Source organism: Callospermophilus lateralis, chromosome X, assembly GCF_048772815.1.
Source record: "Callospermophilus lateralis isolate mCalLat2 chromosome X, mCalLat2.hap1, whole genome shotgun sequence".
Classification (NCBI taxonomy): Eukaryota; Metazoa; Chordata; class Mammalia; order Rodentia; family Sciuridae; genus Callospermophilus; species Callospermophilus lateralis.
In genome coordinates, this window is record NC_135325.1 from 121,908,045 (window position 1) to 121,930,170 (window position 22,126).

The 22,126-nt window shown below is 43.1% G+C and overlaps 1 protein-coding gene across 2 annotated transcripts in view; it reads right to left on the reverse strand.

Moving 5' to 3' along the window:
* Ids (iduronate 2-sulfatase) overlaps nt 1-21,565 on the reverse strand; it is a 28,204-nt gene extending 6,639 nt beyond the window's left edge. The window contains exons 1-9 of one of the 2 annotated variants that reach the window (XM_077106849.1): nt 21,488-21,565; nt 18,723-18,894; nt 17,928-18,064; nt 17,119-17,296; nt 14,096-14,184; nt 10,212-10,412; nt 8,443-8,613; nt 4,126-4,252; nt 675-848 (exon numbers count right to left, since the gene is read on the reverse strand). In XM_077106849.1, coding sequence (XP_076962964.1) covers nt 675-848; nt 4,126-4,252; nt 8,443-8,613; nt 10,212-10,412; nt 14,096-14,184; nt 17,119-17,296; nt 17,928-18,064; nt 18,723-18,828 — 1,183 coding nt within the window. In that variant the 5' untranslated portion in view covers nt 18,829-18,894; nt 21,488-21,565. Of the gene's footprint in view, nt 1-674; nt 849-4,125; nt 4,253-8,442; nt 8,614-10,211; nt 10,413-14,095; nt 14,185-17,118; nt 17,297-17,927; nt 18,065-18,722; nt 18,970-21,487 lie in introns of those variants that run through there. The other variant, XM_077106848.1, reaches the window with a different exon arrangement.
* Between the last annotated feature and the right edge of the window lie 561 nt (nt 21,566-22,126).

Consider the following 22,126-nt stretch of genomic DNA (forward strand, 5'->3'; position numbering starts at 1 on the left):
AAAAAGAGCATATAAGACTAGCATGGCATCTGAAGTGCATGATTTACCTCTGAAATGCACCAGGTAGATTAAGTCATGATAAAACTCACAGGAACCCACACAAATCACCCCATATGGGCAGAAAGGATATCTGGTTTCAAAGCTTTGAAGAACTGGCACTAAAAAGCCCAAGTCACTTGCCCTTCACTATTGCGTGACACAAAGCAGAATCACCCAGTAAATTTTACAGATCCAATGGTTAACTAGTCAATGAGCTGCAAAAAGGGAAAATACTCCCCTTAAAAAGGGCTGAGTCCATGACAAAAGTATACAGGTTAAGGATACCACTGATCTGTTTGGGAGACAGCTCCTTCTATGCTCTGTAGCATGCTGTTGCCACCTTACAACAGCCCTCCCTACCTTGGGAGGGCTACTGCTCCTTTGCCCTACCTCCTTCCAAGGCCCCTCATGGACAGAAGTCATACTTTTCAGTTCTGGCTCTGCCAATCCTCCCTTACCCACAGCATGAGAGATGTTCAGGAACCACATGCAGACTAAACAATATTGAGAAGAAATTCTAACATACACCAGAAGTGGGGACTATGTGAGCCTGCAGCCTATGATTCAATGAGGTGGTTCACATGTAAACTAAAGGCACTCTTAGCTGGGCAATATCACTCCTGTATATACTATACCTGGCTCCATCAGTTCTGTGGTGGAATCAAAAGGATCAAGGTAAGGGAAAAACTTCTCTCCTGCCTTTGGTAGCAAAGCTGTCCTTCCAGGAACGTAGAACATCAGGGGCACACGAGTAGTGATGTCAAAATTGCTGTATTTGGCCCATTCTCCATGTTCACCAAGGGCCCACCCTGGATCATAAAAAGCACAGAATGACAGGAAATTAATAATCAGATCAAAACATATACTTTAGCCACAATTTCAATTCCTGTTGTAAAGGCCAAAAGAACTAAAACCTCATCACCTCAAGGAAATTCCTCTAGAATTACCACAGAAAAGATGATTTCACCTGATGCTGCTTTATTCAAAGTCAAACATACATCCTCAATGATGAAACATTTAAAAAGGAAAAATATATATTAAATTCCCAAGGTAAAATATCTTCTTTTAATCAGGAACTAACAAATACACCCATATTGGGCTTTGCAGAACCAGTGGGCCCCAAGCAGACAAGTCCCAACTGCCAAGACAGGCTTTTTTTTTTAATGCTGAGGATCGAACACAGGGCCTCATGTGCTCTATTGATCAGCTACATCACCAGCAGTTCATTCTTCACTATATGGAGACCCTGAAAGACAGAGTGTCACCATTTCCCTGTCCTGTGTTCATCTATCTCTTGACTCATAACCCCAGAAACTCAGGTTTACCCATCTGGGGTTGTACCACCAAAATGTGAGGCTATGGTACTGTGGCATAAGACAAGGATACCTTGCACATTTCTTAAGACATACCATATGTGAAGAAAAGCAAACCTTTAGTTTTGAATCCTTAACCCTGATTAAAAACCATCCTTAAAACTTATTTAAAATACCCTTGTAGAAAATAGTTTACATATTCCAAGTTGGAAATTCCCTATCTTTTTAATACAAAACTTTTTTGTACTATCTTTTTTGATACAAAAACTGTTCATGATATAGACTGTTCATGAAGTATTTACAAAACAACCAAAGACACTGAAAGTGGTTATGAGTGGATTCAATAAGGCATTGGAATGATTCTGTATTTTATCCATCATAGCTATATCTGCTAAACTTTCCCAGAGGATGGTACAGAGTCCAGCACAAAAACTCACTGACTCAATCTACAGATGATATTAGGGCTACAAATTACAGAATAGGGCTGGAACATGTTCTGAGTCAACAGTGCTCTCCTAGAAAACCCAGAGTTGAAAAGAACCTTTCATATATCAGTAATCAAAGCAGACTTCATGTCTGTTATAAATGCTCAAGGTTTCTAAGCATGTAAGATAGTTGAAGGATTGGCCTGCTCTCCCTCCCTCTCTCTGCCCAACAGTGCTGAGGTTAGGTAGGGATTTTCAAGTACTCTAAAGGAGGTCAATGAGAATAAGTTTCCAGGGTCTATGAGCTCAGTGAGCTGGGTGAGGGCCCGCACTATACCTCCACATGTCCACTCTCTCTAGGAAGACAAGGTTGCCTTGACCCATGAGGCCTGGTGACTCGGTCAGTTATCAGCAGGCTCCTAGGGCACCAACTTGCAGGTTATATTGGCAGAAACTTAAGAATATGAGGTCCAAGAAGCCTTTGGAACAGGAAAGTGAGGAGTCCCAGCAATGGGACCTCAGGAGTCACCTCCTTGAAGTCTAACTGGGGTACACACAGCAGTCCTAAAGGTACACCAGCCAAGTTCTCTGTGGCATCCCCAAATATGGGCACTCAGAACCCACAGGCCTGTTGGCCATGATAGGCTGTCTAGCACCATGCATGGACAGCCCCCTAGCCCACCAAGCACAGGGTCTGGTACTTGACAAATACTCAATGGATAGCTATGGACTGCCTAACTGCAAGAACACATTGCTCAGTCTTGTGCTGGGTTTCCGTATGGTCTGCTATAGCCAGGGGCAAATATTTGAGAAAGGAGAACACAAGCCTGTGAGAGTCCCAAGGTTCATCTCGACACCAAGAAGAAACCAAGGACCTTGAAAAGCAACTGAGAAGGCTTCTGGCTCTTTCCCCAGAAGCCTTGCATGAGGGCAAGGCAGTAAAAGCCAGCCCAAGAATTATGAGCTAGATGGGAGCCAGTTCATTCTCATGCTCAGACCTGCCAGTTCCTGATTAGATGTGCAGAAACCATCATGTTTTACCAATTCTCTGGTGGTTCTGATGCAGTATATCCCAGAAAGGCACACTGAGGTGGGTTACTATAATCAACTGCAACTGCCTCAGAGCAAAGAGTAAGCTAGGCACTGAGAAGTGGGGTAAGAAGTGGATGACAGAGCATTAGGAATATGTGAACAATTATGGCATTTCTGTATATAATACAACACAACAGACCTTTACAAAGGAAAAGTCAGGCCTGAGAGATGACAGGGAGAATTTTCTGTGACAAAGTTAAGTAGGAAAAAATGTTTTTAAAAGTTCATATATCAGTAAACATAGTATAATCAACTATGTCTTATGATATGTTACATGTTACATACATACATATATCCCCATATATGTATGTGTACAAGGTATACATCGGAACTCCAATCTACTGGTGCCTGTTTAGTCCTGGGAAGGTAGCATAACAGGATAGGGCATTCTGGCCCTGTATTATATTCTTCATATCCTTTTTTCTTTATGAGAACATACTATGATTTACTACTGTATCATTGCATATTTGATGATATGGAAGAACCATCTTTCTTTTTCTACATATGATAATGGTATTATGGTTACACTTAAAGAGGCAATGCTTTTTTTTAGAAATAGTGATTAGAAAACAGAACCATCTAGGATTTGTTTCAAAAAATTCAGTGTTAGAAGGAGTGGGTAAGGAGGAGATGAACAAGACTGTCACTCGTAGAAAATGTGGAAGCTGTTGTTTTATTTTCCACTCTTGGGGGCATGCTGAAAAATTTTCATATTAAAGAGCACATTTTTCAAATTAAAGAGCATTTCTATATTTGGAAAAAGTAGGAAACAACCTTAGGAGATATAAACAGTTGAGAAGCCTGGTCTCTTGACAGAAAGGGTAGTAGGGATGGGGTAAGACATATCAAAACCAGCCATATCTGAGGGCTTTGTTGGGTTCTGCCAAAACTGTTCTGGATTCTCTTCCACCCCCACCCCCCAAAAAATACCCTAAAAGTCCTCCAACCCTCAAGGTTAGCAATGGTGATTAGAAGAGCTTTCCCACAAATGGAAGGTTCTTGCTGAGTGCATAAAGCAAAAGTTACTACAGGCCCCCCCACCTGCCTCCACCTCCAAGTATCAAAGATGGAGGTCCCAGGACTAATAATCTGATCCTAAAACACCCAAGAACCTGGACTCAGGGTACTGCAGATTCACACACACACACACACACACAAAAAAAAACATGACCATGTATATGGAATTTTAAAAAGCATGTTTCACAGGAAAACTGAGATGCTTTGAGTGACTCATCAGGGCATTTCAAAATGCTTACCATGATCAGAGGTAAACACAATGATCGTATTGTTGGCCAGCTGAAGATCATCCAAAGTACTCAAAAGATGGCCAACCTGTGTATCCAAATAGGAAACAGAGGCAAAATAGCTCTGGCGAATTTTCCGCTGCAAATAAAATAAACAAAAATAAATAAATAATGAAAGTGAGTGTAATTTTAATTGCTGTGGCATACACAGAGATAATATCCACCTGACTTATCAGATCAGCCATAGCCTCTTTTGCACATATGGTCCCTATCTTATCATCTGGACCTGTCAGCTTCTTGTCATTGCTAAGGTTAGGACAGTCATGAGCCTTTCCCCAATCTCTACTTGTGATGAAGAGAACAGATACACATCTAGCCTTCTAGAAGAATTAATCTGAATCCTGGCCTATTTATACATTCTAGTAGACAGTCTTCAGTCTGTAACTTGGAGAACTATAGTCCTCCTGGAGACCAGAGTCACCAGTCAGGATGTCTCTGCCCTATATAAGGGTACTCCCTCCTTCCTCTCCTGGTCCCTTGAGATTAGGCAACACGGGAAAGAGGCTGGTTCTCAACTCTATTGAGCCATGTGACCAGTGAAAAATAATTACACATACATTATTGGTGGGGCCCAAAGCTGACCAAGGACAATGAGTGTTCAAGTGTGCTTGGAAAATTAGGGAAGGCTTCAGAGAGGATTTCACATTGCAGAAGAGTAGCTGCTATCAGACAAATGGGGGTAGGATATTCTAGGCAGGGACTGCAGGATGTGGAATGGTGTGGAATCATGACAAAGCAGAGAATCCCTAGGGCTGAAGAATAACCTGGGAGGGCAGAGAGAGGAAAGTTACACTGAAAAAGTAGGCCAGGACCAGATGAAATGGATCTAGCAGGTCCCTCCAAGTAGCCGAAGTCCCAGGCTGCAGGCCAAGGGAAGGAATCACTGGAGTCTTTCAAGGTGAGGAACTGACACAATTTGAGCTGCAGGTTAATAAGAGTACAAATAAAACTACTGTCCAGAGTATAAATTCCAGTGGCTTTAGACAAACATCACTAGATAACTGCTGGACACCTAAGAAGTACTCAACAATTTGTTGAGTGAACAAAACATTGCAAGACCCAGACCAGAAAGATGTACTGAAAGATCCAGAGAACCAGTAGATTTGAGAGGAAATTGGGGAGATCAAGCAGATGTGGAGGAGGGGAAGAAGCAGGGAAGAGGAAGGAGATGAGAAATCCAAGGGTGACTCTAGAGTTCACATTCAGCTAGTGGCATGATTCACAGGCATGTGACGAGCAGGGAGATATAAGAGGAAGAAGAGACAGACCACAGTGGTGGCCTGACCACATGGAAATCTATGCAGCTGAGGTCTCCACAGTAACCTGCCTGAGAATGGCTCTCAAAGGTGGATGGACATGCAAGTCTGAAAATCAGAAGCAAGACCTGGGCTGGAGGGGTATTTCTGGGAGTCATCTGTCAGCAGGTCTGAGATGAGCTAGGCAGATAAGAAGGGGAAGAACAGAGGGGAACTTAGACTGACCCTGGATGACAGCATGTAAGTGGGAGGAAACAGAAACAGGGACCTGTCATGGAGACTGGAGCAGAGGGGGCCCAGGAGGGGTGGCAAGGATGCCCAGGAGGTGAAAACTTCCAGAAGACATGAGGCTGGTCAATGATGAGAAAATAGCACGGAGCTCAAGTAAGGTCAAGAACAACAAGGATAGATCTTATTTACTAACAAGGTCAGCGACCACTCAGGTGAGAGAACTTAGTGGGTTGGGAAGGAAGAAGCCCAAGCAGATAAAAAGAACAAATGCACAAGGAAGCCATAGACACAGATAGAATAGACCACTCCTTACTCTTGCTCAAAGGGCAGGTGAGTGGGGGGAGGGGGCAAAAAGGGAGAGAGAAAGCGGGAAAAGAGGAGAAATAGGCAGATGCAAAGGAGAAGATACTTTTTAAAGATGTGAGTGACGGGCTGGGGATGTGGCTCAAGTGGTAGCGCGCTCGCCTGGCATGCGTGCGGCCCGGGGTTCGATCCTCAGCACCACATACAAATAAAGATGTTGTGTCCGCCGAGAACTGGAAAATAAATATTAAAAAAATTCTCTCTTTCTCCCTCCTCCACTCTCTCTTTAAAAAAAAAAAAGATGTGAGTGACATGAGCAGACACAGAGGCTGCAGGGAAAGATAATGGGAAGGGAAAACTCACTGAACACGGGAAAGAAGCCAAGTAGAGAGCTCACACGGACAGCTGAGTGCGTTGCTGCCTCATGGCTGCATGAATTCTCTCCAGCAGCCCTCATTATGGACTGTCTCATGATCAGAATACTACATGTGAGACAAGGATGAATGGAAAAGGGTGCTAAGGGGCTGGCAAGAACAGTAAGTGGCAAGCTACAGGGCCTTAGCAATTCAGGGAAGTAAAAAAGCCAAGAGGCCACCTAGACAGAGTGGACAAGGAAGAGTTCACACTCCAGCAATCCTTGGAGGTGTGCAGGGAGCTGCAAGTTGAAGGGGTCATGGTATGGTGATCAAGAAGGAGCTGGCCTGGGAGATGGCAAACACCTGAGGACACTAGTTCACATAGGGCTGGAGCTGACAAGAGCATAGAATTGAGAGGCTCAAGAAAGAAGTGAGACAGGGCTTAGACATGAACATCCAAAGCTTCAGGTCCTGAGAATATCAGGGTTCACTCTGGGTCACGCTCTCTGCTACCTGTCCAACAGTCACAGGTATAAAGAAGGGAGTTGGAAAACTTCAAAGAGAACTCATCATGTAATTGGTAATGTCCTAGATGCTTCCACATGTACCCTTTAGTTCTCTCTGAAAACCTCCTCAGTTGGTATTATTGCAGAAAACCTTCACCCATCATGTTTCCATTTTACAGAAAAAGAAACTGAGGCTCAGAGAAATAAAGTAACTCTGCAGAGTTCATGCAACTGGTATGAGGTAGAAAGGGAATTTGAACTCACACTGTTTGGAACTAACAAAATCAATCATGTGGTTTTAGTTACACTTCTCTGGGGTGACCTAGTTCCACCTGATGCTAACTTGATGCAGTGAGGCCAGTGTCATTTCTCTGCCTTTAGTCTCCTCACCTGACAACAGAAGGGACAGACACCATTGGATTCCCATATGGGCCAAAGCAGATGGTCAAAACAAATGCTCAATACCCATCCCAGCACCGAGCATTCATCCCGACACCCAGTCCATTGCAAAGTCCATTTTAAGTGACTGTCACTAATAAGGCTTCCAAACATAGACTCAGAGCTGCAATTTAAGCGACCTCATTATCAGAACCCAGCAATGCAAAATTAGAAAATAAACAAACTGTCAAATTTGTTGCTTTACAAACTTTCACCACTTGCTAATAAGGAAACTCAGGAATCAAACAGATTTGAGGAGCATATACCCCTCACCCCTCAAACTCTGGCTGTGCAAACTCAGGAGTCACATGGATGACTCAGTGCATCAGAATCACTGATGTGGCTTTTGAGGAAATGTATATTTTGGGGCTCCATCTCCAGCTTCCAACTCTGGGTCAAAAATCTTATATCCAACAAGCCTATTAGGAAATTCTGATGCAGGTATTTCAGGAAACACACTTTGAAAACATTGCCATGTTCCTTCCATTCACTATAGCCTACCCATCTCAGCATTCATGTAATAAAGGAAGGGTTCTACATGGAAGATTCTGGAAAGATTTGTTGGTCAGCATGTCTTTTGCACTCATGTGGGAGAGATGGTGGATAATCAGTTAGCATGATAATTCTAATTTTGTGGCTGCTCTTCCCCCAATCATGGCAAAGGGATATCAGACATCATAGCTGGACAGCACTGGCCATGATGGTACCCAGTCACCTCTGTGCCAAGACCTAGTTAACCCAGTCAAATTGAGAGTGACAGGTGCCAATACAGGCTTTCCCACAGAGGAAACCTCCAGTACCAGCAAAGTGAGCATTCTGAGCTGCTCAAGAGTTGCCTATATCCTACAATTGAAGAATCGTAACTCACATTAAACAGCATCTTCCATGAGTTAGGGACATTGAACCAGACTCTTTCCTCTCTCCCATCCCTCCTATAGCAAGTCACCAAATCTCTGGATTCTCCCTTCTCTGAAAGTTTAAACACTGGCCAGGAGACTCTTGATTCACCCAGTACTGTCCATGTCCTACAGAACATGCCCCACCCAGCACTTGGCACAACACCATGCATAAAAGTTCTTAATAAAACATTATAAATGGAGTAGTGGATGTTGTACTGAAGAAATTGGATTGACCAATGACATAAGTGCCTGATACATTCTGGAAATATGTCTTTGGTACCTGAAAGTCCACAGGAATTGGGCCATAGGGTACACTGATGTTTAAGGCTTGGACGTCTTCCCGCTGCCTGATGTCCATCCAGGGATTGTAGGCTACAGGAGGTAGGCCATCGGGGACCTGGGGATCAGGAGCCAGGGTGATGTTCTCCAAGGGGTACAACTTCTGAAATTCCTTTGGGAAAAACATACACAGAGCCACAAGGTTGTCACTCTGTTGGCAATGGCACAAGGCTGTGGCTCTTCAGGTGTTTATGTGGCCTTTTCTCTAAGCCTGAGATGTATTTACAACATGGCTTACTAATGACCCCAGGTACTCATTCCCATCCTGAAGTCAGGCCTTAGGTCACCCTCATGAGATGCAAAAAGCAATGAAATCATGCAACTTTTATTTCCTAGGAAACAAGCAGTGGTATATCTCTTCCCTCATGTGGGCAAATGCCCTTCTGTTTTGGTCCTATCTCACTTCCAACCCATGAAAGTGTGCTGAGGTGTTCTGGGTTCTCCAAACCACTCTCAGGCCCAATAATTCATTACAACTCACAGGACTCAACATATAGTCACATCCACCACTATGGTGTATTACTAGATACAATCAGCAAAGGGAAAAAGCTCATGAGGCAAAATCTGGAGGAAAACAGTAACAAGTTTCTAGAGTCCTCTTCCCCAAAAGTCACACAGAATGCACCTTCTTGCCCCAATAATGAGGTGTGTGACAATATGTATAAAATGCTACCAGAAAGGGAAGTCTATTAAAACCTCAGCACCCAGTGTGGTTTGGGCCTGATCACATAGGCACTCTCAACCTGGAACACACCAAAAGTCTAGGCTCCCAAAAGGAAACCAGGGGTTCAGCATATACCTTAATGTTTGCCTAAACAGTTTAGGCATAGTAAGCCACACTTATGAGTTCTGGGAATGGTGGCAACACTCCCAAAATCAGAGTTCCTAAATGCCTACCAAGGGCCAGCCTTATAAGCAAGTCTTTCAAAGGCTCATGGCTAGGATAGCTTTGAGAACTCCTTTCTGCAAAGAAGCAGAAGAGGTAGGTCTCTTAATTCTATCAAGAGGGTTGGTAGTTCCTGACAGGAAGGCATGATACCTTAGGCCAGTCAAAACAAGATACCTGCAACATCAAAGAATATACCTTCTGGTCTCTACTCTCATTACAAGTGAGGGGCCATCTTTGTGAAGTCAAAAAAGCTGAGCTGCTCAGGCCCAAGGAAAACACAATAAATAAAACTGAAAAAGATTATTAAAAGGAAATTACTACATGCTCCAAGTGATTGGATTTGAGGCAACAGGATTTGAGGTTCCAACAAGCAATGCATTGGTTATAGGATCTAATCTGACAGGCTCATGGGGGTAGAAGAAAAGGGAGTTGGTGAAGAGAGCTTCAAATTCCCTGGAACTGTGTCCTGAGGACTATCCCTTATTATAGGTTTTTAGTGGCTTTGGCTCAGTTATCTATGATCATAATCCCACTCAACATTTGCACATTGAGTTCAATGAAAGGAAATAAAATCCTCCAGTGGAGAGAAGTAGAAAGCCAAATATTTCTTGTAAGATCCTTACATGTTCTAAGACTACTTGTCCTTGACATCTGACTCCTGTCTTCACTCCACTATGCATACTAGGTAGCTCCTATCAGGCATCCCTGGTAACTGGGGATGGCAGGATGTAGCCAGCTTCACTACACAAATCCCTTCCTCAACAAATAACAAAGTTGTAGTAGCTGCTGGATCAGTCCTCAACCCTCAGCCAGCTCTTCACCTTGGGGTATCTGAAGGGGATGTGCGGCTTATGGTACCCAACAGCCAGGAAGAAAGGACTGCTAGTTGTTTTCATCTTTTCCAACAATCGTATGGCTTGCTCAGTGCTCTGTTTGTCAGGCAAGGTGCCCTCGGGCACATCCACTATATCCACAGGACAAAGCAGGTTGGCATGAAGTTTTCCGTCTTGTCCCCTACATGTCTTTCAAAACAAAATTATGTAACATCAGATTTTTAAATACAATAAACAGAAATCATGAAGGTTACATACAGAGATTTGATGTTCATATCACCAGTCCCTTAGCTGTTAGTCAGAGTGAAGAGGCATATCAGAAGTAGAACTAAACCACAGAGGTAACTCTTTTCCGGGCAGGAGCCAGAAATCCACAGCACTTAAGCTTCTTACTGCTATTTCTCTGTCTCTATGCCATAACTCATTATAAAAAAAACTCAAGTAAACTAATTATAGGAAAAAAAAATCTATATCCAACTCAACAATGAAAAGTAAATAAGCCAATTAAAAATGGGCAAAAACTCTAATAGACATATATCCAAAACAATATACAAATGGCTTACAACACATGGAAATATGATTAACATAATTAGTCATTAGGGTAATGCAAATGAAAACCACAATGAGATACCACTTCACCCACAAGAATGGCAATAAGTTTTAAAAACAGAAAATAGCAAGTTTTGGCAAAGATTTAGAGAAACTGAAACCCTCATACATTGCTGACAGAAGTATACAATGGTACAGCCGCTTTGAAAGATAGTTTGTCAATAATTCCTCAAACAGTTAAACATATTTGTTATATAATCTAGCAATTCTATCCCTAAGTATATACCCAGGAAAATGTTTCTAAATGTCTGCAAAAATATGTGAATGTTGATAGCAACATTATTCCTAACACCCAAAAAGTGGAAAGAACTCAAATATCCACTAAGTGATAAATGAACAAACAAAATGTGATATTATGGAATGCTATGTACTCATATAAAGAATGATACATACTACTATATGGTTGAACCTCAAAAACATTATGCTAAAATAAAAGAAGCTAGATATATGTGATCACATTTTATGTGATTCTATTTATATGAAATGTCCAGAATAGGTAAATCTACAGAATAAGAAAGTAAATTAGTTGATGTCACAGGCCAGAGATTGGGATGAAATATGGAGTATCTGGTAATGGGAACAGAGTTTGTTTCAGGGGTAATGAAAATGATCTAAAATTGATTTGATTAACAACTGCACAACTCTGTAGATACACTAAAAAACCAAGAGTTAAAAGAGACAGTTTTTATATTCTGAGAAGTGTCTGTTCAGGTCCTTGGCCTACTTATTGATTGGGTTATTTTTATTTTTATTTTTTTTTTTGGTGCTTAGCTTTTTGAGTTCTTTATAGGTCCTAGAGATTAGTGCTCTATCTGATATGTGAGGGGTAAAAATTTGCTCCCAAGATGTAGGCTCTCTATTCACCTCACATGTTGTTTCTTTTGCTGAGAAGAAACTTTCTAGTTTGAATCCATCCCATTTATTGATTCTTGCTTTTAATTTTTGTACTATAGGAGTCTTATTAAGGAAGTTGGGTACTAATACCACATGATGAAGATTAAGGCCTTCTTTTTCTTCTATTAGATGCAGAGTCTCTAGTTTAATTCCTAGGTCCTTGATCCACATTGAGTTGAGTTTTGTGCATGGTAAGAGATAGGGGTTTAATTTAATTTTGTTGCATATGGATTTCCAGTTTTCACAGCACCATTTGTTGAAGAGGCTATTTTTTCTCCAACATATGTTCTTGGTGCCTTTGTCTAACATAAGATAATTGTAATTTTGTGAGTAAGTCTCTGTGTCCTCTATTCTGTACCATTGGTCTACCAGTCTGTTTTAGTGCTAATACTATGCTGTTTTTGTTATTATTGTTCTGAAGTATAGCTTAAGGTCTTGTGTAGTGATGCCACCTGCTACATACACTCTTCCTGCTAAGGATTGCTTTAGCTATTCTGGGTCTCTTATTTTTCCAGATGCATTTCATGATTGCCTTTTCTATTTCTATGAGGAATGCCATTGGGATTTTGATTGGAATTGCATTAAATCTGTATAGTGCTTTTGGTGGTATGGTCATTTTGATAATATTAATTCTGCCTATCCAAGAGCAAGGTAGATCTTTCCATCTTCTAAGGTCTTCTTTGATTTCTTTCTTTAGGGTACTATAGTTTACATTGTATAGCTCTTTCATCTCTTTTGTTAAGTTGATTCCCAAGTATTTTTTTTGAGGCTATTGTAAATAGGGTAGTTTTCCTCATTTCCCTTTCAGAAGCTTTGTCACTGATATACAGAAATGCCTTTGGTTTATAGGTGTTGATTTTATGTTTTTTATTTATTTTTTTAAATATTTTTTAGTTGTAGATGGACACAATAACTTTATTTTTATTTATTTATTTTTATGTGGTGCTGAGGATAGAACCCAGGGCCTCATACATGCAAGGCAAGTGTTCTACCACTGAACTACAACCCCAGCCCTGGATATTGATTTTATATCCTGCTACTTTGCTGAATTCATTTACTAGTTCTAGAAGTTAGCCAATCCCCAAAAAAACAATCGCCAAATGTTTTCTCTGATATAAGGAGGCTGATTCATAGTGGGGTAGGGAGGAGGAGCATGGGAGGAATAGACAAACTCTAGATAGAGCAGAGGGGTGGGAGGGGAAGGGAGGGGGCCAGGGGTTAGCAAGAATGTGGAATGTGATGGACACCATTATCCAAAGTACATGTATGAAGACACGAATTGGGTGTCAACCTACTTTATATACAGAGATATAAAAAATTGTGGTATATATGTGTATTAAGGATTGTAATGCGTTCCACTGTCATTTATTTTTTAAAAATCAATTAAAAGTTCAAATAAAAAATAAGAGACAGTTTTTTTTTTTTTTTTTTCTGTAATCCCAGCAACTCAGGACCCTAAGGCAGGGAGGGGATGGCAAATCCAAAGCCAATCTCAGTAACTTATCAAGTCCCTGTCTCAAAACAAAATAAAAAGGGCTGGGGATATACCTCAGTAGTAAGGCACTCCTGGGTTCCATACCCTGTTCTGTAAAAATAAATAATATAAAATAAAAGGGACTTTTTATGGTATATGAATTATGTCTCAATAAGAAAAAAAAACTATCTTAAATTTCAAAGACAGAGTTAGGCTGGTGAGCAACAGGGTCCACATTAATTGGATAAGGTAACAGTTCAAGGAATTTCCATATCCTTATCTTTACCACACACAGAATGAAACCACTTCATTTTCCAAAGCAGCCACACTGGCTACAAAGCCAAAGTCTGTTTTGATCATGACTTCCAAATCACAAAGACCCATGAGCTATGTCAGCTACTGCCCCATCTCAAAGACCCGTGTCCTTTCATAGCTCTGCCCTATACATTGAGGATTCTTTTTCTTTAATGCTCTAAAATGTTAAAACCTCTATTGCATTTTTCAGCAGCTGAACACCTGCACTAGGCCCAAGACAGGCATACAGACAGCATTCCTTTGTACCATTCTGGGTTTAGGTTCCCAGAGCTCTTATCTCCTTTCTCCCTCTCATGTCTCAGTACCTTCTAAAATCCTCAGCTCAGAGCCTCATCTGGAATAAACGGCAAGGAGCAATTAAGTGAGTTTGACACACTACAGCCTAAGGTTATACAACAAGGAGTACCTATCAGCTTCTAGAATGAAGCCACTGCTCCCATTGGTCATAATGCTAAAAATGCCAACTTTAGTCTCTGACAAGACATTAACATAAGTGAAAACCACAAAACTCATGACAAAACCAGCTTAGAAGAACAAGGAGTGCTTCCTCCCCAGACCAGTGACCCTTTCATAACCTTACCTTAGTGTTCTCATACTTCTCTGAGGAAGGATGATAAGGTGGAAAAGACCAGCTATATGGAGAATCATCACTATGATTGGAAGATATACCTTGAAGGAGGAGAAAAAGAAAGTTGTTAAATAAAATATAAAGGGTTTTTAGTGCCTTGTCTTTCAAAATTAAAATTTTGTAAAAACTGGGGAAGTAGAACTTTCCTTCTTGGACCACAGTCCCCTCTTCTGTAAAATTAAGGAACTGCAGTGAGATAAAGAGATATCCCCACCTACAAGAACTCTATAGGTCTCCATTTAAATAAGGAATGTCTGACTTCCTGTCCAGAAGACCTGGAGATTTGTAGTAGGCTCTGTGGAAGTGATTCACAAGGAAAAGATCAGTCAGGCTGTTACAGCAGCACAGTTCCTTAAAACCCACATTGGAACCTCTCCCCACCCTATGTAGGAAGTAGTAGAGCAACCTCCCCACCATGAGGCAAATAGGAAAAGAGAGGCTCAGAGGTCTGTACCTTGCCCAGTGCCAATCAGACATCAAGTAAGTCAGCTAGAACTCAAACCCATTCCTTCAGACTCCAAATTCAAGTGCTCAGTTTTGAAGCACAAACCCTCCCCTAAGCTTAGAAGCTTACAGTCTACCAAACAAACACCAAAGGACAGACTGACAGTTGACAAAAGTACTGAAGTGCTCTGAAAGGGAGCCCCAAGACACAGAAGTGATGTGGGTCTGGTGAAGGTTGGCAAGGAGGGACTTTAGAAGTCAGCAAGGCTTGCAAGGGATTTGAAGGGAAGTGACACCTGTGGTGGTTATCCAGAAGGAGCAGAAAGGACATCACAGCCAAGACCAAGGGAGAAAGGGCATCCCTAGCACAGGAGAACATTGGAGCTTCAACAAGGAGCACCAGAGGACACAGGACTGGAGGGCAGGGTGCTGGGTGAAGGGCCCAGTGACACAACAAGCATAGTGAAAAGAGCACACAGGAGGCTAACAGACCTGGGGTTGAATCCTGACACTGTACCTTAGCATCTATGCCTGCTTGGGAAAACTACTTGTGCAAGCCTCAATTTCCTCCTCAGGAAATGATAAAAATATACCTTGTTTGCTACTGAGAGGATTATGCTAGAGGCCAACATAGTAAATGGCATGTACTTGGCACTCAGTGGTGGGTACTGCCATCCTTGAGCAAGCCCAATTCTAATAGAACAGATGTTGAGAACAGACCCCACTGAAAACTGGTATTTAACCATGGACCACAAGCAAGCTTTTGGGATCTAAGTTGGGCATCACATTCAGAGCCCAAAGCCAATCATAAGGAAGGAGGCCAAGCAATTCCACTCAGGCCTTCTTTGGCCTTCCTTCCAGAAGCCCAATCTCCTGCCTCTGATGTATTTCCTTCTCTCTCCAAAAGTATAACTTCCCTCCCAGCTGCCCTTAGGCAAAGAGCATTGTGATGTGACTATCAAACTGCAGAAACTGACTGATATTGAACTTTTGACTGGAAAATATGATTCATGGCAGATTTACTTTCAAAATGGGCCTGACTTAGCCCAGCTTAATGCTATCCCCAATCTGGACTAGCCAACTAGTCTCTGGGAGAAGACTGCCAAGCCTGCTAATATAACTGGTACACAGAGAAGGCCACTGCAAATGTTCACATTGTCACCCTGACCCATGAAAAGTACTACGAACTCTATGGAGCTCTTGCTTTCAATTTCCTTCCATACTTACAACCTACCTACATTGGGATACTCCTCTGGGAAGGTCAAGATAGCTATAACTTCAGCTTTTTAGATAAGGATTCCAAGGCTCAAAGAGGATAAACAATTTTCCAATGTAAGCCATAAAGCTAAGAAGTAGTAGTGCTGAGACTAGAACCCAGGTGCCCAAAATCCTGTTACTAGTGCCAATAAGCAGTTCAATCTGCTTCTAGAGATGGTCATCCCAATGAAAACCTAAAACAAAAGTGATACAAAAAAATAGTACAGTATGTTAGACTGCTATGCTATCATTAAAAATGACTTTTAGAAAACATTATGGGAAAATGTTAAAAATAACTCGGGATATAAAAATGTATATACAAGCCAAATCAGGAAAAAATAATATGCCCAAAATAAGAACATTCAAATGCAGCCTCTCTTGGGATGCTGAAATCAAAAGTGATCTATATTATTTAGTTTACATTTTCCATTTTTGTAAATCATGAATTGTTTCTACAAATAAAAATAGTTTTGTTTAGGCCCTCATCATTTTAATTTTGGCATAAGAGCCTGTGGCATTAAAGCCTGTGTTGCCAGGCATGCACGTGTATAATCCCAGCAACTCACAAGGCTGTGGCAGGAGAACCCCAAGTTCAAGGCCAGCTTCAGTAACTTAGTGAGGCCTAAGCAATTGAGTGAAACCATGTCTCAAAATAAAAACATAAATGGGCTGGTGATACATCTCAGTGGTAAAGTGCTCCTGGGATCAATCTCCCAAACCAAAAGAGAATGAGAGAGAAAACACCAGTGTTCCAAGTCAGGACTGGCCGTCCCTGGCACTCTACAGGTTCTGGGTGGTACCTTATACTCCTACTCTGACATTGGTCACTGAGAGTGGGAAGTAGGACACAGCAAACTACAGTACCTTCACCACACAAGCAAACACAGCAGTACTATTCACAAAGAAATTCCTGAGATGTGCATACCCCACCCATACCTTCACAGACAGGGACCTCACAGGGCAGAGGGTCAGTCCAGAGTTGAACTCACACCCAGCACTGTCACCTCCCCACCCAGTGCCCTTCCCACCACCCAAGGAGCCAGAGGAGGCCCCAGAGCACCACCTCCAGCCTCTGAAAGGGAGCCAGACTCTTTCTACCCTCTTTTCACTTTGACTGAGAACTGAAGCCAAGCTGAGAAGTGGTTTTTCTAGAAAGGCAGCAGTGTAAGCATCCAGGCAGAAAAGGTGTCTGCAGAGACAGCCTCATGCCCAGCAGGGGATTCCCACACTCAGCAAAGAACAAAAGGACTCAGACTTTGGGCATGGAGCAGTACCAGGGTGAAAGACTTTTCCAACCGACATGGTCAGGTAGCCATTCTCCTTGAAGTACTGGGGGATGGTGGAGAAGTTTCCTGCGTGCACCCTCCAGTAGGAGTTGAAGTCATACAGGCGTGTGGTGTCAGGCCTCCTCCCAGTGAGGAAGGACACGCGGCTCGGGGCGCACACTGCTTGCTGTTAGGGAGCAGAAGCAGAGGTCAACATCATCACAGCATAATGTGTCTGCCATCTCCAGGGTAACCAAGCAACCTCCCCAGGTCCTCAGCAACAGCCTGGTGGCTGAGTCATGCAGATCTCAAAGCCACACAGTGGGATTTGGGCCTCACCCAGGTGCCAGAGATTGCATCCTCCTGGCAAGACAAGGCAGCAGTCAGCCCCTCAAACAAGCAGATGCCTGTATCTTCCAATGAGACAGTGTCCCCAGTCATCCCAAGGGAGCAATACGCTTGGAGGCAACTCCAAGAAGGGGCTCGTGGAGGAGGGCTACCATGGCTAGTTGGCTGGCCCTTGCCCATGGGTGGCATTCTATAGTACCAGGTCATACCCCCTACCAGGAGAGAGCTGGCCAAGGCCTTGAGCATGTTAGGGCCAGGATACCCTCCACCCAATGAAGTGAGGCGGCCTTGAAGGCACAAGATTCCTTAAGTGGATAATCACATTTCTTGGACCACAATTTTCCAGAATATGCTTCCCTCTTTCAGGCAGGTATCTGGCACACTCAGTACCACCAAATAGTAGCAGAAGGGACCCCAACCCTTAGTGCACAAGGAGGCACACCTCCATACCTAGAGGTCCCCAGACTTACCTGGGCAAAGGCATTCTGGAAGAGGAGACTATGGGATGCCAGCTGGTCGATATTTGGGGACCTCACTAGCTTATCCCCATAACAGCCCAGGGATGGGCGCAGGTCATCCACGATGATGAGAAGGACATTCAAAGCACCTGCACAGGAGGGAGGGGCTTAGTGATGTCATGTGCAGGGATGCTGAAACTCCTCACCCTATAGTACTGAGAGACTCAAGTCTGGCCCCTGCACCTTTATAATGCAGCTAGGATGGGGACAATCAAGGCTGTGTCTCAGCCTGGGTGGAGTGGGGTGTAAAGAGGAAGCCTGGATTCTGGGTAGTAGTGTTGGGCTTGGCCATAATTTCAAGCCTAGAATAGAGAGAGGGGTGGGGCACAGAGTTTAAGGGGGGAAAGGATGGATGAAGGGATAGAAGGTAAGAGAGAAAGAGAAAAATGAAGGAATGTGAAGAGGGAAGGATAGAGGAAGGGAAGGAAAAGGAAGAATGTAATGACAGAGTTGGAAGGAGAGAGGAAGGGAAAAGGATGGATTGATGCAGGGATGAAACAATGGAGAAAAAAACAGAAGGATGCATAGGGGGAGGGAGGTAGAACAGATGGATGGAGGCATGAACAAATGAAGGAAGGAAAGAAAGATGGAAGGTTGGAAGGAGTGAAAATGGGGGAGGGGCTAAGAAATAGGAGAAAGATGGATGGTTAGAAGGAACTGTTAGGAGGGAGAGGGAGGCAAGGATGGATGTGAGCCGGGAAGGAGGGAAAAATGGAAAGCAGGCGGGAGCGCGGGTGCGGAAGGCACCTGTAGCAGAGTCGGCCTGCAGTGCGGCTTCGAGGACAGCGCCGACGGAGACCAGGACCAGGCCGAGTCCGAGCAGGCGCCAGCCGGGCGGAGACGGAGGCAGCATTCTGCTTCCGCGTGGCAGCTCAGGGTAGCAATGACAGTCTGAGGCTGGAAGGCGGAACTGCTGCCGCTGCCGCCACAGGTGCCTTGTTGGGAAGCAGCAAAGACAGCGCGCCGCGGGGCGCCGCGGGCCCAAAGGCCCGGGCTACCACCGCAGTGCGAGTGCGCCTGCGCGCCTCTGCCCCACCCTCTGCGCAGCTTGGAGGCCCAGAGATCCCAGCGAGTGATCCCGTGATCCCAGCCACAGTAGGCGGGGCCAAGGGCAGAGCCTGAGCCTCCCAGCTACCTGCTGGTTTTGCCCATCCACAGACCAGCAGACCTGTCAACACAGGCCTCAGTAGACAGCAGCTGCAAGAATCTTTGGAAGTGTTGTGAAGGTTTTGAGACTCAGATATTGTCCTCAACTAGCAATTTCCTGCCTCTCTCTGCCTTTGCTCTTGCTACGCACTTCCCCCATCTCTGTATGAATGTCACACTTTTCCTTGCAGCCCCGCCCCAACACTGTTCTTCAATGAGGCCTTTTGAGAACCGCCTTCCTCCATCTATAAGGATCCTCTTTCCTATTCTTCTGTTCAATATTTAGTAAGCAACACAAATATGTACACCAGATACTGTTGGTAGTGCTGGAGTTCTAAGTCCTGCCATTGTAGAGCTTAAAACAACAAATAAATAAACATGCAGAATACCTGGTTTGGAAAAAATAAAAGTGGGGCAAAAGTGTGCTTGTTGTTTTCTATGCAGTGGCCAGGCAGGGCCTCACTAGGAAAATGATATTTAAACAAAAGCTTGCAGGAAAGGAGCAAGCCCCATTGTTGTCACAGGGAGGATGGTTCAAGCAGAGGGAGCAGCAATTGGGGGGAACATGCTTGCCAGTGTTAGATGGCATAGAAGCAGTAGTGGATGGCCTGGGAAAAGCAGCTGGACAGAGTGCAAAGGAAATTTGAGGAATGTGTGTCTTATGCCCTATAGCAAAAATCATTCACTGTCCACATTGGCTGAAAGTCAGGACAGACAGTGAGCCTCTCTCTACCACACTCAGAGCTTCTGGAAAAGTGGGCCCTCCATCTTTAACTTACCTCCAATCCTCCAGTAAGATAACTTAGCTCAATGCTAAGTAAACCAGACACTTCTCCTGAATGCATGAATGCAGAAGTATTAGTTTTGTTATTGGGGAGCTCCTATAGCCCAGGCACCATGATGAACTAAAAGCAATAGTTTTTCTCCTTATAGCAACACCATGAGCTAGATGCTAGTAACATTCCCATTTTATGGATCTAGAAATTAAAACTCATGCTAAATCACTTGATCAAGGACACACAGCCAGGAAATGGAGGACAAGGTGGCTCTCCATTGAGAGGCATATCTCCTCAGAAGGTAGCCAGGGCATGGCCATCACACATGCCTTGCTGCCATTGCTAATGCACCTGCTTTGCTATTTTAGGCACAAGAACTGATAGCTTTTCACACTGCAGCCTTGCAGGTTTCTCCTTGGGAAGGGCCAGTCTATGTCTGCAGTCCTCAAGCCAAAGCATAAGAAGATCCTCAAGTTGGGTCAGCTCTAGCCAAGGGCCTAAACTGCCAGGCCTTAGACACTTCAGCTATACCTCATCATCCTAACACTTTTCCTTCACTGATGACAGTTCAGGGTACCTCCTAAAACAACAGCCCTAATGATTCAGGAAACACTGTGACAAAAAGAACTCCAATATACCTTTAGAAAGTTTGCTTTCTCACCTTTTTTTTTTCTTTCTTCATCATCTGTAATACCTTCTTATTAGCAATAGGCACTTCCTTTGAGCCTACAAGCTAAGGGTCTTATTGTATCATTCTTGCCCTTATTGAAAAGTCATTTTAAAAACTAATAATTCTATAAACTCCAGGATGCTCAAAGAAGGGAATGAGGCAAAAAGGTAAACACAGTTCCTGCTTCTAAAAATACATTCAGTTCTTTTTGTGGACTCATTTCTAGTTGGCAAATAAGTTTCCTGAATATCACCCATCCACATATGGGTTACATTAAAGATGTCTCCTTTCCCTCAGTCTTTTTTCCGATTATGGCCATGGCTCAAATGAGGACAGATCTATAACTGAGACTGAACTTGCAGGGCAATGAGAGGGTTTTGAGGGTTAAAATGCAAAAATAGATGGTGATAATCGTGCAATAGAAATGAAAACCAAAGCTGAAGAGAGTCACATAGTCCCGTTTAAGAAACACAAAATGTCCCAGCTTGGCTATCGACACCCTAGCCTTGAATGTTTCCCACTATTGAAAGGGCAACGCTGATATATTTACAAAGTACTTAAATATTCATTCCAACAGACTGGGATATGAAACATCCCCACCCAAATATCAGCAGTATTCACACACTAACTTCCTTTCATTGAATATTTTTAAGTGTGAAATTCACAAAAAACTAAAATATTTAGCTGAAAATATCATAAACTCAAGCCTCTATTTTCATATTTAATGCCTCAAGATTGGCACTCCTTCATACCTCAGTTCTCACATGAGATTTACTAGGAATATTCAAAGCAAACAATCTCAATCTTTCTATAAAAATGTATATAAATAATATCAAACAAATTTCTAAAATATTAAATAATTAATGATCAGTTCCTTTTCAGTACAAATCAATGTGCTAAAATATGCATGCACTTACTACCTCTTGTGAGTTGAGTTTATCAGAAAGCTGACTCTAGAAGAGTTAAGCATGCAGGATGTTGTTATGGAATGCCTTTGGAAAGAACACCTGTGGAAGGAAAGGAAGGGAAGCAACATTAGCAGAGGAATCAGTCAAACTGTAATATGGGCCATGGCTTACCCCATGGGGCAATCTAATGATTGAATAGCCCTTCAGAGTTGTCCTGAGTTAGGCTGAGACGGCCAAACATTTATAAACCACCTTGATAAGTCATTGCATATGAATACCCCAAAAAAAAGTCTGATCTTAGGCAAAGTGGCTTTCTGGAACTGAGGCAAGTCCTGAAGAGAGGGAAAGCAGAAGGCTGTCTTCCCAGGCTTCCCAGCAACTGAGGCAAAAAAGTCTACATTGAAAGAGGGGTCAAGGTGGCAAAGCTCTACGTTCAACACTTCTCTTCCTCCATTTAAAATAATCATGAAGAAGCTAGGGACAGTGGCACACACCTGTAATCTCAGAAACTTGGGAGGCTGAAGCAGAAGGGTCACAAGGCCAGCCTCAGCAACTTAGCATAATGTTGTCTCAAAATAAAAAATAAAAAAGGCAAGGTATGTAGCTCAGTGGAAAAGCACCCCTGGATTCAATCCCCAGTACCAAGAAAAT